We start from the raw sequence: 16,562 nt of genomic DNA, 5'->3' as shown, positions 1-16,562 counted from the left end.
TTCGGGTAGTAGCCAGAATATTGAACCATATAAGATGGCCAACTATATGAAGGCATCGCAGCATGATAAAATAGTAGAATGGACTGCCTGCCGATGTAAGTAGAGATCCAGGAAGGATAACCACCGTTGGTGTGTACTGGTAGGTAGCGGAAACTAAACATCGCAGCAAGGAAGAGAACGGAGACTGGAACTGGAAATTATTGGGGCTGGCGGAGCTGGCGGACAGCAGAGGTGATGTCATCATGGTTGTTGTAGGCGGAGTTGAAACCACGAGTTTGGTATGGTCAGCAGCAGCTTTGGAAACTAAACGCTGCAGCAGAGGCAAGAAAGGAGGTTGAAACTGCGGAATATCAAGGCTGACGGTGGACAACAGTGGTGCTGTCACCGTTGCTAGTATAGGTGGACTGGTAGGAGCTGGTAGAGGCACCAGAACTGGAGGTGGAATGGGCTGTTGTACTGCCAAGGGTACTTAGAGCACACATTGCACTGCGGTGCCCTGGGTCGGTAGTCTCCTCTCTGGCTAGACGTATGTTGCCCTCCTCCGTGCTGGGATCAATGCTGATTCGACTGGTGCCGTTTTCCGTCGTAGGAAGTCCTAGAATCATTCCACTTACTTTTCTCTCGGGAGTGGTGTGATGGGGGCAAAGGCGATGTGAAACACTCTTTAGCTTTCTCCTTAAGCATTGCTGCCTCAATATCCAGTGCGAGTGCCAATGCTTCAGCGTAGGAGAGTCTCCCTCGACTGGCCAACGACATCTTTATCTCGGGACATTAGTCCCTCACGGAACATGTCAGACAGCTTCTCGTCAGTATCGACTTGATCAGGGGCGTACCGGGTCATGCTATTGAGCGCTCGATCGTAATCGGTCACGGTCATGCGTCCTTGAGTCAGATTGTGGAACTCGGATGCCTTTGCTTTCCGGTAGCTCTTCGGCACATACTTGTTGTATATTTCAGTCTTGAAACCTTCCCATGTCATTGCTTCTACTTGGTCTCGTGTCATGGTCTTTGTTCTAGTATCCCACCAAAAGTCAGCTGCCTTGGTTAGTTGATGGGTCACACAACGCATTCGTTTTTGATCATTGCATCCCAAAATTGCGAAGATACGATCTATTGCACGAATCCCAGATTCGGCCTTGGTCGGCTCTCCCAGTCCGTCAAACATAGGTGGTTTCTACTCTAAGAATAGCTTCACGATTTCCCGAATGACGGGAGGCGGTGGAGGTGGAGGCGGCGGAATGGGTTGTGACACGTTGTCCTCATCCTCCGTTTGAGGAGTTTGTTCTCGGTGACGTCTTGGCGGCATTCTGATTTGGTATTACACAAGTTATTGACAAGATCTAGCAATAGTCATGTGGTATAGTTGGTCAACAAGGTTCATGGGTCAATCGTATCAAAATTCAATGGCGGAACGTTCTCGCATCACAATATATCAAAGGTGGATAATAAAAGGAGCAGCGTCAAAAGTTATCTTATCGAGGATTAAATGCATCATAGGGTAGCAAAAAAGACTAGTGCTCATTTAGCTCAAAGGGACTTGTACGAAGATGTCACGAAGACAACTGTACTACAAAGTAGCGAAGTATAAGGCGCAATAAGGCATTTGGAAAGCAGTTGTGCGATAGGATAGCATCATGCGATTGTATGATGAAGTAGCGATAGAAAATTTCACAATGGTATGGAAAGACAATATGAAAATCCATGGCATCATAAGATAGTAAAAGTGGAAAAATCTCCCCATGGCATATTAATCAAAACGTTGCCTCTAAAGAGGTCTTAGTATCAAAGCAATCGGTAAAAGAGTAGCAAAAATAAAAGGTAAATGGTAGAAAATCAAGCAAATCAATCCAAAAACATGGGGGAAGCAAAACAAGTATTCCACGACTATTATCCTAGTTGATTTCGTTCATGTCCTCTTCGGGGTCCTCGTCCTCATCGACATTTTCCATGCCCAACTCATGCCCTTCGCCGTAAGGTTCCTCATCCTCGTCCATTTCTCCAACGTGTGGAGGGGTTATCGCACGCATATCTTCCACATTCCCATGGATGATCAAAGGGTTGGCCGCATTAGTCTTAAGCCGTGGCCTAGTAGGGACACGATCAACATGCGACTCCTTGTCACGGTGATATCTCCATCGACGGGCCTGACTCGGCGGATACTTGAGGGGTGGGGGACTAAGCGGCGGTCCATCCCTCGCAACTACCATGGCTGGGAGTAGCACTCCTAGCAAGCCAATCATATTGCCTAGGGGCGTGTACTCCGGCGGACTGAACCACGTAAATGGTAACGCAGCTTGGGCAGTCCATTCACTCCAAGGAGAAGGCAGGCCGTGGATCAATCTCAAGATCCCCGCGTGATGGGTAGCTCCACCATACGCGTATGCGTCCATCCAGCGGTCGTAGAATTCGGTGACGTAGGTCAGGAGAAAAGACTTTCCATCCCATTCAAATTCTTGGTAGGTTTCAACAGGGAAAACCTTATTCTTTTCGTAACGGTCTCGCATTGGTGCATAGTACCGGTTAAGCATCTACAAAAAGGACAATCTCAGCATCAGTACAAGGATCGGAAAATCAATAGTGTATGAGGTTTCAAAATAATGCCGAGAGTATGATGGATATATATATGTGTCGAACGATGGAGGTGTGAAGGTAGTATCATATCAAGAATAAACGGAATTTCTTTTCTGTGGCAAAAGGTTTGTATATTTTCACATTTCGATGATTCGCAATTCGTTCTCATAAGTTGCTCGCCTCGCATTCGGCGTTTGATGCCTCCAAGTTCGATATCGTCACAGAATTTTCATTTACAACACAATTTACAACTATGTCTAGCAGCATGCTCATGTTCATTCTCATAGATGTCGTTCATCATACAATCAAGCAAATCACAATCATATAGAATCTCATTCATTAAACTCATAGAGGTCTTAGCACATTTTCACTTGCATAACAGCATTCATCATTTGGCATAGTCGAAGATAGCAATTTCACATTCATGTATATTCTTCATTTCATACTCCAAGAAAATCTCAAAATGTCACAACAATTTCCATTCATTGCAATTTCCAACATTTCATATTTCATATCAATATTCAAGAGATACTTGTTACCTCTTTCTTCGTGGTTGAGCGGAGACGAGTCGTGGTGTTGAGCCTTCGATGATTATCACTTAATCAATTTACACATTCTTAGACTTAAATTCAATAAGACTCTTGGGTCCAGAGCGAAAAGAACTGAGGCTTTGATACCAACTGTAACGACCCGCCCTTCTAGGGTATAATAAATGATGCGATCGTTAACTAGGCGAACTTAAATTCAACAAAGATCATAGGCTAAGGTTTCATTTAAAGGAATTTTCCCAAGGTATTTAATAAACAAATTAAATAATAAGAGTAACGGCTTAGCAATGAGTTCAAGAAGAAAGGGATATCACAATTAATATTCAAAATAGCAAGGTCCTTATGATAATCCAAAAAAATATCATGTCTCAATAATCTAACAAACGAAGTAGTTCAATCTCAAATGAACGATAGTAAGTTTCGTGTTTTCAGCGGAAGCAACCAAGAGAAGGGTGAAGCTATGTATGAAGACACAACTACACTCGAGTTTCAAAAGATCATATTATTCAATTATTCTGCTCAACACCGCCAACCACTCGTCACTGCTCAACCTGCACATAAGGAAAACACATGCAGGGCTGAGTACTAAAAACATACTCAGTGGACTTATGCCGAAAACAGTTTTATCACAAATATAGTTATCATGTCATTTTCAAGTGTCCACCGGGGTTTTATCTTTAGAAAGGCCCGAGGCACCACAATATATATATCATTTATCCAAAATTACGGTCGCGCAACCATTTTTCACATCGACGTTTACCATATCCTCATTCTACATGACAAGGAATACAGCCGCAATCCAGGTCACTAGACCGGCCGACCCGTACGCAGCACTCAGTCTAACATTGGTGTACACTAATCCAAGTAGAGTTTGCGGCTCGTAAGATCCGAATTCGATTAAATCAATAGTGGCATAGCCACAAGGGATAGGCACGACAAAACAAATCATAGCATGATAACACAGATCTCATTCTCATCATTAAAGATTTAGGACGATGTCCTTATTTTAAAAGAAAGCCCACCTCGTCGGTTTAGCTCGCAAGTATTCTCTTCTCCTTGTTATCACGCTGAGAGCGCAAATTATCACCTTTAAATTTATGTGTATCACAAATCAGTTTCAAACATTGATTCAATAATCATGCATGTTTCCACGTTTCCCTTTCCCCATTAATTCGTTTTAATATCACCGTTCAAAATCAATATCTAATTATCATATCACTTTTATTCGCACACAACTCCAGATCTATCATCAGAACGTGTCACGCATGAGTGTTTCACAACACACATCACACGCATACACACAACACACACGCACGAACCACACACACACACATATGCATCCCATTCATCAATTGGTTTCCCCTTTCACTCGATCTAAAGAACACCGATTAATCGGTTAGATGAGAAAAGGATTGATATAGAAATACCTTTTCTTGATGGAACGAATGGTAGAACAAAGTAATAGCCTTGATTCTTCAACAATTTCTTGAATTTCAACTTCAATTCTTGGTAAAGAATGAAGAGATCTTGAATAGAGTAGAAAACAAGTTGAAGAAGAAGAAGTGGAGAAGTGGGAGGCGTGATTTTCAAGAGAGAGGGGGGCGATTTTTTCTGATTTCTAGGGTTAGATTTGTCTCTTATTTATAGAGTGCAAGATATAATATCTTTAATTAAATAAATTAAATATTTGAAAAGATTTGGGGAGGGATTAGCGTAAATCTGGTGAGAAATAAGGGGATTTTTGAATTCTAGGCTATTTAATTAGCCTATGATTTTATTTGGATATTTTACGGAGTAGAATAAAATATCACGGAGCAGAATAAAAAAATAATAAATCCTCCCAAATGATATAGGAAGTGGCGGTTTTTATACCTCTCCCACAAGGAATTTAAATTCAAATCCTAATTTAAATAGGATATGACAAGATCTTCTTAGATATGGTAAGATATGCTAGATTGTTTATATTTATTCATGGAAGAGAATAAATAAGGGATCAAATAATATAATAAATAATTCCTTCTTCCCTAAAATATGAGATTTTCGAAAATCTCTATGTTGTAGGGTGGGTTTCGAAAATTCCATGGTGGAATTAAAGAATAATTGGACTTTGGATTTAATTCGGATAATTATCCCAAGCAAATAATTAAATCCAAGAAAAATAGGATTCCTTCTCCAATAATTATAGGGGTTGAAAATTCCAAATAAAAGTGTAGGATATTTATGAAAATCCTATTTAATCTCACTCATCCCTTGGGAAAATAATTCACCACCACATATTCCACCCCGCATCGAATATTCACAATCATTTCGCAAAATCAACCATTTTCACTTCCACCTCATTTTCTCAACACATTGACCTTTCAATGGCCACGTCATATTTTCCACATTTTTTACTTTTCAACAGCCACGTCATATATTTGACTATTCAAATAAATCTCAACTCCAAAACGCAATTAGGTCACAAAGAAATCACGCAATTAATTCACTCTTCAATTATTCCACATACTTAATAGCACTAAAGGCATTTAATGCAAAAATTTTATGTCTCGAAAATTAGGGTTCGAAAAAGTGGGGCGTTACAGAAGATCACATCATTCCAGAGGGCGAAAGCAAAAAGTTCGGAAAAGAAGAGAAAAGAGGCGGCTTTCGAACTGATCAAGTCACATTCCAACCGGAGCCAACCAACCTTGCGCTGGAAAAGAAGATTACGAACTCCACTCTATTGTGCGAAGGGTAAAACCGTCATTTCAGGTGGGTGGTACCCTAGGGATCAGAGGTGTACGCTATATAAAGGAGCCTTGCACACTAAGAGAAGGGAGTTCCCCCACATTTCATTTATTGTTGAGTAGTTTAGGGGGGGTTCTATTTAGCGTAGGTAGGATTTCTAGCTCTCTTCCAGAGCTGAAATCAAGGTTTTCTTCCGTTCTAAGCTTTCAAATCTCTGCACACACTTGGTTCCGTCTAGAGTAGCTGGTAGTTAGCTCTTTACCTTGCTTTCCGCGTACAATTTCTAGTTATGTTTTGTAATTCCACTCCGAGAAGGGGTGATGAACAATTTCATGCTTTCTTAGCTTAACTCTGTTTTATTTTGATGTATTGACTCTTGTTCCTGCTTTGTTTAGTTTATTTTGAAGTTTCTGTTTTCGTTCCTTTGTTTCATGCTTGTTTTATGTTTTTAATGTTAGATTGTTAGGTTTGGTATACTAAAAAGCATGTTTCAAGCAAGTTTCGCTCGAATAGAATCTTGCTTGTATACGTAAAACTCTATAATCCACTTTTAACCTGATTCAGTATTATTCGAGCAGTTTCGCACGAATAGAATCAATATATTATTACATTGTGTTTGCTTGTGCATTTATAAGATGTTTTATAAACATTTAAATGTATGAGAAGCAAACAAAGTCTAAGTCTTTTGCTTAGTAAACCGGTAGTGGACGACGTCCACTTTAAGGTAAGACGGTCAGTTCTATGCAATGCTTTGCAAAAGAAAAAGAAGAATTTTACAACCCAGATAGGCTTAGAATATCTATCTTGAAAGGTTGCAATGTCAGTCCGATTATTTCTAAGCCTTTCTGAAATAAGATGACGTTGGTGTGGTATAGCACTGAATGGATCTAACAACAAGACGTGTCTTTATACTATCTACTGAAAGACTAGGTCTTGATAAAATACTACTCCCTCCGTCCCGGAGTATTAGACTCACTTCTTTTGGGCACATGATTTAAGGAATTGATATTTAAATAGTTAAAGTGGAGAGAGTAAAGTATGAGAGAGGGAAAAAGTAGGAGAGATAAGAGAGAAAAAAGTAGGTGGAGAATAAAATAAGATAGATGCTTTTTGCAAAAAAAGGAAATGAGTCTAATATGTTGGGACATCCCAAAAAGGAAAGTTGGTCTAATACCTTGGGACGGAGGGAGTATTTCTTAATCTACATACGTTAGCATTGAGCATACGGTATTGATTATGCACTACTTTGACTTATCAAATGGTGCGGGTTTTTCGCAACTCAGTAATCCTGATATATTGGGTAGTGGTGATTAATATCTAGCGGTGCTAGGATTGCTATTATGTTGAATCGTGCACGAGGTGAGTCTAGTTTGATAATGTCCTCAAGAGGAGCTCGAACAAGGTTTTATTATTCAGAAAAGTTGCCAATTGGAGTTTTATCACTCTATGAATAATAAATAAATGTTTCTTGCTGAGTCCACTCTTGGAATTAATAAGATGTTAATTAATTAAGTCCATAGCAGACATTAATTAATTAATAGACGTTTATATCTTAAGCGCGAGAAATAAATAATATAAATAACGAAAACCCGGATTACTTATAAGTTCGTATTTGGATGGGGAGTGCAATATTACTTCTGTAGTGGCTGCTCGTAATATTCCAATTAAAAGCTTATATTAAATTGAGGTTCAATTTAATTAGTAAAAAGCTAATTGGAGGAGCCCATATCCAAAACCTTCCATAGATCCCTATCTGGGCCCAATATAAACTTAATATAAATAGGAGAATGAATGAGACAGAATTATTCATTAATTCATTGTGTAATTTTCGTTCCTTTCTATACAAGGAGGACGAATTTTCTTTGATTTTCTCCTCCGTGAGGAATTTTCTGTCTTCTTTATTCGAGTCCTAGTATTTTGATAAGATCGGCCCACCCTGATATCGAGACACAGTTCGGGAACCAGTCAGAAGATCCATGGTCTAGTATTGAAGATCATCGTGGAGAAGGCGCGAGCAATCGTCGATTCTTTGGAGAATCTAAATAGGTAACTCTAAACCGTAGAAATCATGTTTAGGATTTATATTTTTCTAAGCATGAATTATTTGCGTTCTAGCATGCAATTATCTGTTTAACATGTAAATTGATAAATCGCATAATCGGTCAAATAGATCCGTATTTGATTTATTTGTTTTGTGCAAGTCTTCCGCCGTGCAAGGGGCACCAAACCCCACTATAGATGTGCTTTTTGTTTCATGTTTTATTTTGAGTCTTAGCTTAGATCTGCTGTTTTCTGTTTTAGTCCTTGTTTTCCTTTTAGATCTACGTGCTTTCTTTTCGTTTCTGCATGCTTTAGCCGTAGTTCTTGTAGCATAGATCGTAGAAGTAATTTTATGTTTTTTGTGTTTTTGCTTTGTTTCGTCTTCCTAAGCTTTTTAGATCTATTGTTGCTCTGTTTCTTTTCGCTTATCTGTTGAGGAAGACGATTTCTGTTAAAGTTAATTTGCTTTACGTACTGTTTTGCAAGGGTCTGACAAACCTGTTTATGCTATTTTCATTTTTATAGTAATGTTTTCTGAGTTGATCAATTAGGTAGCTTAGTTGTCCAGCTTAGTTAGTTCTTTTCTTTTCCGCACCAGTAGATACTTAACCCACCTCCAAAGTAAAGCGTGGCAGCAGCTAAGCCCCAAGCGTATCACACGAACAATATGAACCGCCTCATTCTCTGTGTGATCGATCCTTACTTCCCTATACTAATCAAATAGTATTAGTGGGTTAAGGTTTTTTATTCGATCACCCCTTGTCACCTCTTTCTTTCTCCTCACTCATGTCGGAGTCACTCAGCTTGATCAGCCTGAGCTTTTTACCGGATCCACTAACCTGCGTTCCGCAGGTAAACAAGCAGAAATTGGCTAACCTGATCAGGTTGATTGCCCAACTTGAGTAGTTCACGGCGACAGCAACCAGCTTTAAAGAGGGAGAAGAGAGCGTGCAAAAAGGGCACGGAACAGTATCACAAAATTATTAGGATTTGGAACTAAATTACAATTCGAAATCGAAAGTAGAAAATAAGTTATAAATTCGATAACTCAATTGCTCATATCCTTAGTGCACACACAACACACACACATACATAAAGTACACACACTGCACATAATATATACAAAATATACACACTTAACATAATACATACATTGTACGCGCCCACTCATATACACAATACAAACACATACAAACACACATTGCACACATTATACACGATGGACTGACAAACTCATATTTTTATCGGTTTAATTGGTCTGCTGATGTGAATATCATTGAGTTTTATTGTTTGATTTAGGTACTTCCAGCCAATTATTTGTTATTTTGGAGTTTGATGTGTTTGTTGAGTTATGTAGAGAAAATGGTCAAAAACAGATGAAATGTGATCACCATGAGCTCCCACCCGGTTGAGTGCTATTTACACACGGGCGCTAAATTTAATGAAGTGGAAGTCCAGAGGCATTTTGCCGGACTGGGCGTGTTTATGGCATTTACACACGTGTTCTGACCCGAGTTCCGCAAAAATGGAAAAATAAGAAGAGAAAGAGGATCTAGATTTTATCATTCTATACTTGATTGCCTACCACACTTCACACACCTCCAAGAACATCTTTGAGAGAGAAAATTGAAGATTGAACAGTCTAGATCGGAAGATTGAAGCTTCACTTCATAGATTCATCTCGCAGGAATACTTAGTATCTTTTAGTCATGTATTTCTTTGAATACTTTGTGTTAAACTTGGTTTTCTCCATGAATATGAGTAGCTAAACCCTTCTTGTAGAATTCTTGGTGATGATGCACTTTATAGTTTTTATTTAATCGATTTGTTCTTACCTTGCTCTTGTAGTTGTTTGATTATTCTTGGGTTTATTCCTTTCAGTTGCTTGATCACCACTTGATTATGTATGATTAATTAGATTAATCGGGAGATGAAATAATTAATCTGGAAATAAGAAGAATTCGCACCTTAATTCAATAGAACTCGAGAGAGCTGAGGTTTTGAGTGTGGTCTTTGATCTTTCTTGCTTTTGAAAGTTAGAGGTTAAGGGTTACAAGGGGACTTCAATCCTAGCACCCAATGTTTCTCACATCGGGAGAGGGTTTAATCTATGATTTTGATCGACTTGATAACTCTAGGGACACAAGAGGTAAGGCAAATAGATTTGATAAGAGTTTGTAATTGTGCATCGGATCCTTGAGTTCAACATTTTCTCCATATTATCTTTTCACATCTTGTTTACTTGCTTATTATATGATTTTATTAGTTGATAAAACAAACCAAAACCTTTTTGATTGTCTAGATAATAGTCAATATTTGTTCGTGGTACTTAAGTTGGTATAAATTTGTCTCTGTGGGATACGATACTCTTGCTTACTAATTGCTGCACTACCCCGTACACTTGCGAGCTTTGTTAATATAAGTTGAGTCATGAACACACACGCACACAATGCACACACGCATATAGCGTGCACATAATACAGATTGCACACTCACTTACACTATATACGGACACTGCACACTCACATACAAGCATCAAACTGCAATGTATGTATTGTGTGTGTGTGTGTGATATGTATTATGTGTAGTGTGTGTATTAGGACTGTATGCAATGTGATATGTATGTGTCCACGTTATCTTCAAATTCAATTCCATATTAATTACTTCGTTATACCAAACATGGGATTTGTGATATTTGATTTCAATTCCTTCCAATTCAATTCAATTAATATATTGAGAGTTAGTCTAAGATTGAAAACCCTAATTTTCGAAATTCTTAGTGTGTGTGAGAGTTCAAAACCACATTATTGGAACATGCGTGAATTTTGTGCATTCTATATTTTATGTCTTCTTGGCTTGTCCCCTTCTACATTGAGTTGTATTTTAGGCCAGATCAGGGATTTATGGAGGATTGGACTTGAGCCGTAATTTAGCTTACCAATTAAATTAAAAATTAGTTTAATTTAAGCTCAAGCTTAAATATTATTATCATCCACTAAAATACACAATACTGACTTCCAGTCCAAACCAAAATTATGAGTAATTTGGGACTTCTTCTTTAATTATACTCCCTCCGTCCCATAGTAGATGTCACACTTTCTTTTTTAGTTTGTCTCACAAAAGATGTCACATTTCCTCTTTTGGAAAAAGTTTCCTCTCACATCAATTATAAAATTATATTTTCTCTCACTACTTAACACACAAAATAACATATTCTAAAATCTTGTGCCATCTCCCAAGTGTGACATCTACTACGGAGGGAGTATCATTTTTTGTGTTGAAGATAGAAATATCCATTAATTAATATTTGATGTCTGCTACCTACTTATATTAATTAATTTCTTTTTCCAAGAGTTGTCTTGTTTAGACATTCTTATTTATTATGCATGGATTAAATTTCATACTAGCTAGGTTCTGAATAATAAAACCTCTTCTAAACACCTCTTGGGAAATTATCAAACTGTACTGTCCCGGCACACGTGACACTGTAGTAAAACTATTACCACCAGGATTCTTGAGTATTTGATAAGTCAAAGTAGTTCTCAAATATTTTGTATGCTCAATGTTATATCAACAATTGTTAAGAAATGATAAATCAACTAGGATCTTGTCTTTCAGTAAATAGCACGAAAGACTTATCTCACTATTAGATCCATTTAGTGCTATACCCTGACGTCATCATTTCCTAAGGTAAGGAAATATTTGGACTGACGTCGCGACCTTTCACTATAGACGGTCAATGTCTATCTAGGTTCTGAAACAATTTCCTTCGTTAAGAACCGACAAGTTATCTACCGTGAAAGCCACTCACAATTGTCTACTATGCAGAAGCTTTAGAATCATTTTGTCTATCCTATTTATTTGAATATAAAACATAATTCACAAATACATAAGCAAACAGATTGTAACAAAATATTCATTCATAAATATGGTAAAAAATGAGTAAAGAGTTTATTGCATATGCACACATTCGAAAGATGCTTTTTGCAGTATACTAAACTCTAACAATCTAACATCAAGGAAAGCGCCGTTGAACACTTGTAGGGGAACTATACAACTAACATAAGCTGAACACATCTCAAAGTCTCTTCTCGTTAGTCTATTGAATAGTTTTATCCTAACTATCTTAACTATGTCTGCTCCTTATCTGAGTTTAAGAGACTAGAATTAAGGCCACTATCCCAGTATTTTAAATCCGCGTGCTAAATCATATAGATAAAAACAAGAACAATAGATAAGAATTAACATGATAGAAATATGAATGTTATCGTCCGAATAAATATAGTTCAAACTAATTCTTACTACAAATTAGGAGTAATCAAGAAAATTAGCCACACATGGCTTGATAAAAAAATCTAAATACAAATACCACGGTGCACGAATCTTTTGCAGGATGAGATAAAGACCATCTTCAATCCCCTCTTGTGTGGATCCCAAGGATTCTCCGTCTGGCGATACTGGAGTAAAATAAAATAGAGAAAAAAGATGCAATGGAAGATAGAGTAAAATGGAGAATGGAAGATATGAATTATTAACCCAAAATACCCTTTTTTTTGGATGTGGAGAAAGTTTGGATCAGATAGGATTTAAATTGGTGAAGACTCATGGCGGGGAGAAAGATTGGACTTTAAAAGGCAGGTTTATATTTTAATCCCAAATTTAAACTTTCTACCAGGTACTCCCTCCGTCCCGGCTTAAGCGAGACGTTTCTATTTTGACACAAGAATTTAGGTAGTGGTGTTTAGTGAATTACATTATTAATAGTAAAGTAAGAGAGAAAGTAAAGTAAGAAAGAGAAAGATGCAAAAAAGTTAGAGAGAGGATAAAATAAGACATAGAAAGAGAGAATAAAGTAAGAGACAAGATAAAGTAAGAAAGAAAAGAGAGAATAAAGTAAGAGAGGGGATAAAGTAGGAGAGAGGAGCGAGTTGATTGTTGCCAAAAAAAAGTAAATGTCTCACTTAGGTTGGGACGTACCAAAATAGAAAACGTCTCACTTAGGCTGGGACTGAGGGAGTATATATTTAAATCCCAAATTTTAACTTCATACCTTTATTCACTTTACTTTGAAATACTCCCTGCACTAACAAACTTACAAACAATAAGTCCATAAAAAACAATGTTTTAAAAATCGACCGGACCGGCCGGTTCGACCGGTTCAACCGCGAACCAGTAGGCAGTCCGATCCAGTTCACCCCTAGAAACCGCTAACAAGCTAAACCGTAGCTGACCGGCGAAACCAGCTGGTCAAACCGTGAACCAAAAATCGATTTTTACTTTACATAATAATTTTTTAAAATCTGTTGTTGGCAAGACTTGAACCCATAACCTCTTCTCTATATACCAACACTTTTACCACTCCACCAAATGACCATTTTGAAATAATAAGAACATTAATTATTCTTATACACTAAAAATGAAATTTTTATCCACATAAAATAATAATCATTTTAATTTTATATTTTTTTTAAAAATTGTTAATTATAATATATATTTTAATTATGCTTTAATAATCACTAGATTTTTACAATATACTTATGAGTTTGTAATTACACATAAATTTAATATGTTTTATATGTAAATATAATTTATTAGTATTACTTAATATTAATATTTTTCTTGTACTATATATTTAATATATATACACTAACCATTGATATTAATATTTTTACATAAAATAACTAATTATTCATGTTTAATTACTTAATATAATATTATTTCGTTTAATACACTTTTTTAGTTACAATGAATTATATCTATTTATATATAAAATATTAAATTTTTTATCTACAATAAGTAATGAATCATATATTTAATTTTATTTAACAACAAAAATATTTATGAAACTTAGTCATTTACTACTAAATTTTAATATTTATATTACAACTAAAATATAAGGTTAATATTTTTGATATATTATTGATTATATGTAAATTTAATATATTTTGTATATTGTATACTTAATTATGTGTATTTGCAACAGTAAAACGGTTCAACCAGTGATTGAACCGGTTGGATCGGTTAAATCATGAACCAATAGCTTCGCCGGTTTGCCGACCGATCCGGTTTTTAAAACATTGTTAAAAAGAAATAAAATATGGAGTACATAAAACAAAGAGGGAAAAGTCATGCAAATGTGATTCCCAATCAATTTATAGGGCTCACCATAAGAGCGTAACTCACTAATTCATAGTGACCAACCTAAAGAATTCACTCGTATTTGATTACTTCCTCTCTATATATAATACTATTTGGGTATCTATCTAACCATAATAATTAATTCTTAATAACATTTCAAGTCATTTTCTCTTCTTTATTCAAACATAAGAATCCACTCCTATTTAAAAAACGATGAACCTCTATCCGCGTCGATCAAAAGCTAGAAACCAGAAATGAGCACTAAAAGTAATCGAAAAGAGAGCAAATTCGTGCGATACATGAAAGGGCCCGCCAAAATCCTGGCCCGTGCCCGAGATTTCTACATCCGGAGCATGACCAACTGCGCCGGCCACGCCGCCGTCGGCGTCCCCAACCTCCACTTCCAAAGCCTCCCGAGAAGCTTCAGCGCCAACTCAGATTACAGTTCCAGAGACGACGATTTTCGGGAGCTTACGAGGATCGCTTCCACTCGCGCCAAGGCAAAGGCGGACCTCCTCCGCGGAACCAGCTCGTCGCCAACGGGCGCAGGCCGCGTGCCAGCCGTTGCTCGCAGCCGGACGGTTACCATCGGCAGGATTGACGAAGATAAGCCTTATGAATTTGACAGCCACGGCCCTACGCTGAGGAGCAAAAGTTATGCACCTTCAAGAAGTCGAATGGTGTGAATTTATTAATCCGATTCTTCTACTTCAAATATTGTTTTGCAACTGATCTTTTGTTTTAAACATCATCACTGTGTATCCATTTAATGCTATGTATTGATGAGACATTTTCTATTACAGGGTAGTGTAATCTATAATTGCTTCTTTTTTTACGAACTTAAGTTATGATCTGGATTGTTAGATTTCAAGATTTGATGTCAGCAGATGACAAATAACGCCAACAAAAAATGTCAACACAATGTTATTTAGCTGACAATGATGACATTTCATGCTGATATTTTTTGTTGACGTTATTTGTCATCTGTTGACATCGTATCTTGAAATCTAACGGTACAAATTATAGTTTAAAGTTTGTACAATATATAGAATCTTCATTTGACTATATTCTTCTTCAATTACATGTATAGTTAATTATATATGGCTGTGACAAATTTATCTATTTTTTTTGTAAGGAATGTTTACATGCCGATATATTATGGTAGCAATATTGATTTTTCTTGTAGCTTGGATTCTTCCCTGTTTCATGATTAATGCGCCATATAGTGATTTAATCTTGTTGTGGGGCATAATAACAATAAAAATATTTATCCTATTTGATAAAGTCAGTTGGATTGTATGATGTTAGTGCTAGAAATGGAGCCTTATCCTCTAATGGAATTGCTTTATTTCATTTTACTACTCATTCTTTTCAAACCATTATTTTTAAAGTCGGATCCATTATTCGTTCAAGGGAAACTAGAACTGATGTCAACTATACGGATAAAAGTCAGAATATGAATTTTTATACATGGTCAAAGAAAACATGTACTTCGTATTATTTTGTATTTATATAATCATATGATTCTCGAGAATTTTTATGAATATATTCAGAAACAAAATCTTTCGCTGACATGTGATGATCTTATTAATATGAAATAAAAAAAAAATCGGAGTGTTTTGGAATAGAGGATGACGCTTGTGGTAAGAAACGTTTATATAAAAATAAAACTATTTTGGAATATTTTGGAATAGAGCATGTAATAAGTAGTCAAATAAGGAGGTTTACCTTATTTATTTCGAAGTGCTTTTAATCAAGTAAGGATGTGGTGCTTATTAATTCGATGTGCAAGTGTGTATTCTAATTGTGTATTGTGTGAAGGCGGTTGGTGGGTTTATGTCCTGTCACATATATATTACGATAATCTATAGAGTCCTATTAACCATAACTTCACTCTTACAAACTGAACTAGAGACCGAATTTTGACCACATGATCTTGAATTTGATGGATTAGATTAGATAATCCAAGGTTAATTTTCGCACTTCATTATACATTCAATTTACTTCAATGCGGGGTATTTTTGTAATTTCATAATTAGGGTAAAAATTAAAAAATTTACTCTTCCTCCCTCACGCGTTTTTCGCCGGAAAAACTCTCCTAAAATCTTCTCTAACTTCTCTCCTCTCAAAACTTCTCTCAAAACTTAGTTCATCTTCATATCTTCATCTTCCATCGATCGTCGCCGGAAGAATACAACTGAAATCGACTACAAGTTCAACATTTAATCGCTAGATTAAGTAGCAAAATGGTCGATACACGCAAAACTTCTACGGAAAATTCTGGACGCCAGTTGAGTTCCAGCCATATTTCCGATGAAGGTAATACATTTTGAAACTTTGAAAACTTCTTACACTTAATTTAATTCATCTAATTCCTAACCTAGATTCTTATTTTCGTCAAAATAGTATTGAAATATAAACGCAAGCAGCCGGCAAAATCAGAGACAATCAAAAAGTCAAATCGGAAGCCGGATGAAGTTGCTGCAAAAAAAATTACAGATCCAGAAGGTAAAACCTAGAATTAAATCGGTAAAATGA

At 36.6% G+C, this 16,562-nt stretch overlaps 2 protein-coding genes across 2 annotated transcripts; one reads left to right on the top strand and one right to left on the bottom strand.

Moving 5' to 3' along the window:
• Positions 1–718: 718 nt before the first annotated feature.
• LOC125195576 (uncharacterized) lies at positions 719–1,165 on the bottom strand. Its single transcript, XM_048093715.1, has one exon. The coding sequence runs from the start codon at positions 1,163–1,165 to the stop codon at positions 719–721; it is 447 nt and encodes a 148-aa protein (XP_047949672.1).
• Positions 1,166–14,202: 13,037 nt separating this feature from the next.
• Positions 14,203–14,859, top strand: LOC125202561 (uncharacterized). Its single transcript, XM_048100981.2, has one exon. It carries the CDS (start codon positions 14,279–14,281, stop codon positions 14,708–14,710), a length of 432 nt encoding a protein of 143 aa, XP_047956938.1. The 5' UTR covers positions 14,203–14,278; the 3' UTR covers positions 14,711–14,859.
• The last annotated feature ends 1,703 nt before the right edge of the window (positions 14,860–16,562 follow it).

The sequence above is a fragment of the Salvia hispanica genome, chromosome 2 (genome assembly GCF_029641045.1).
Source record: "Salvia hispanica isolate PSC_SH4W2 chromosome 2, Shi_PSC_v1, whole genome shotgun sequence".
In the NCBI taxonomy this organism is placed as follows: Eukaryota; Viridiplantae; Streptophyta; class Magnoliopsida; order Lamiales; family Lamiaceae; genus Salvia; species Salvia hispanica.
Note: the sequence above shows the minus strand (reverse complement) of the source record. Positions and strands in the feature narration are given on the sequence as shown.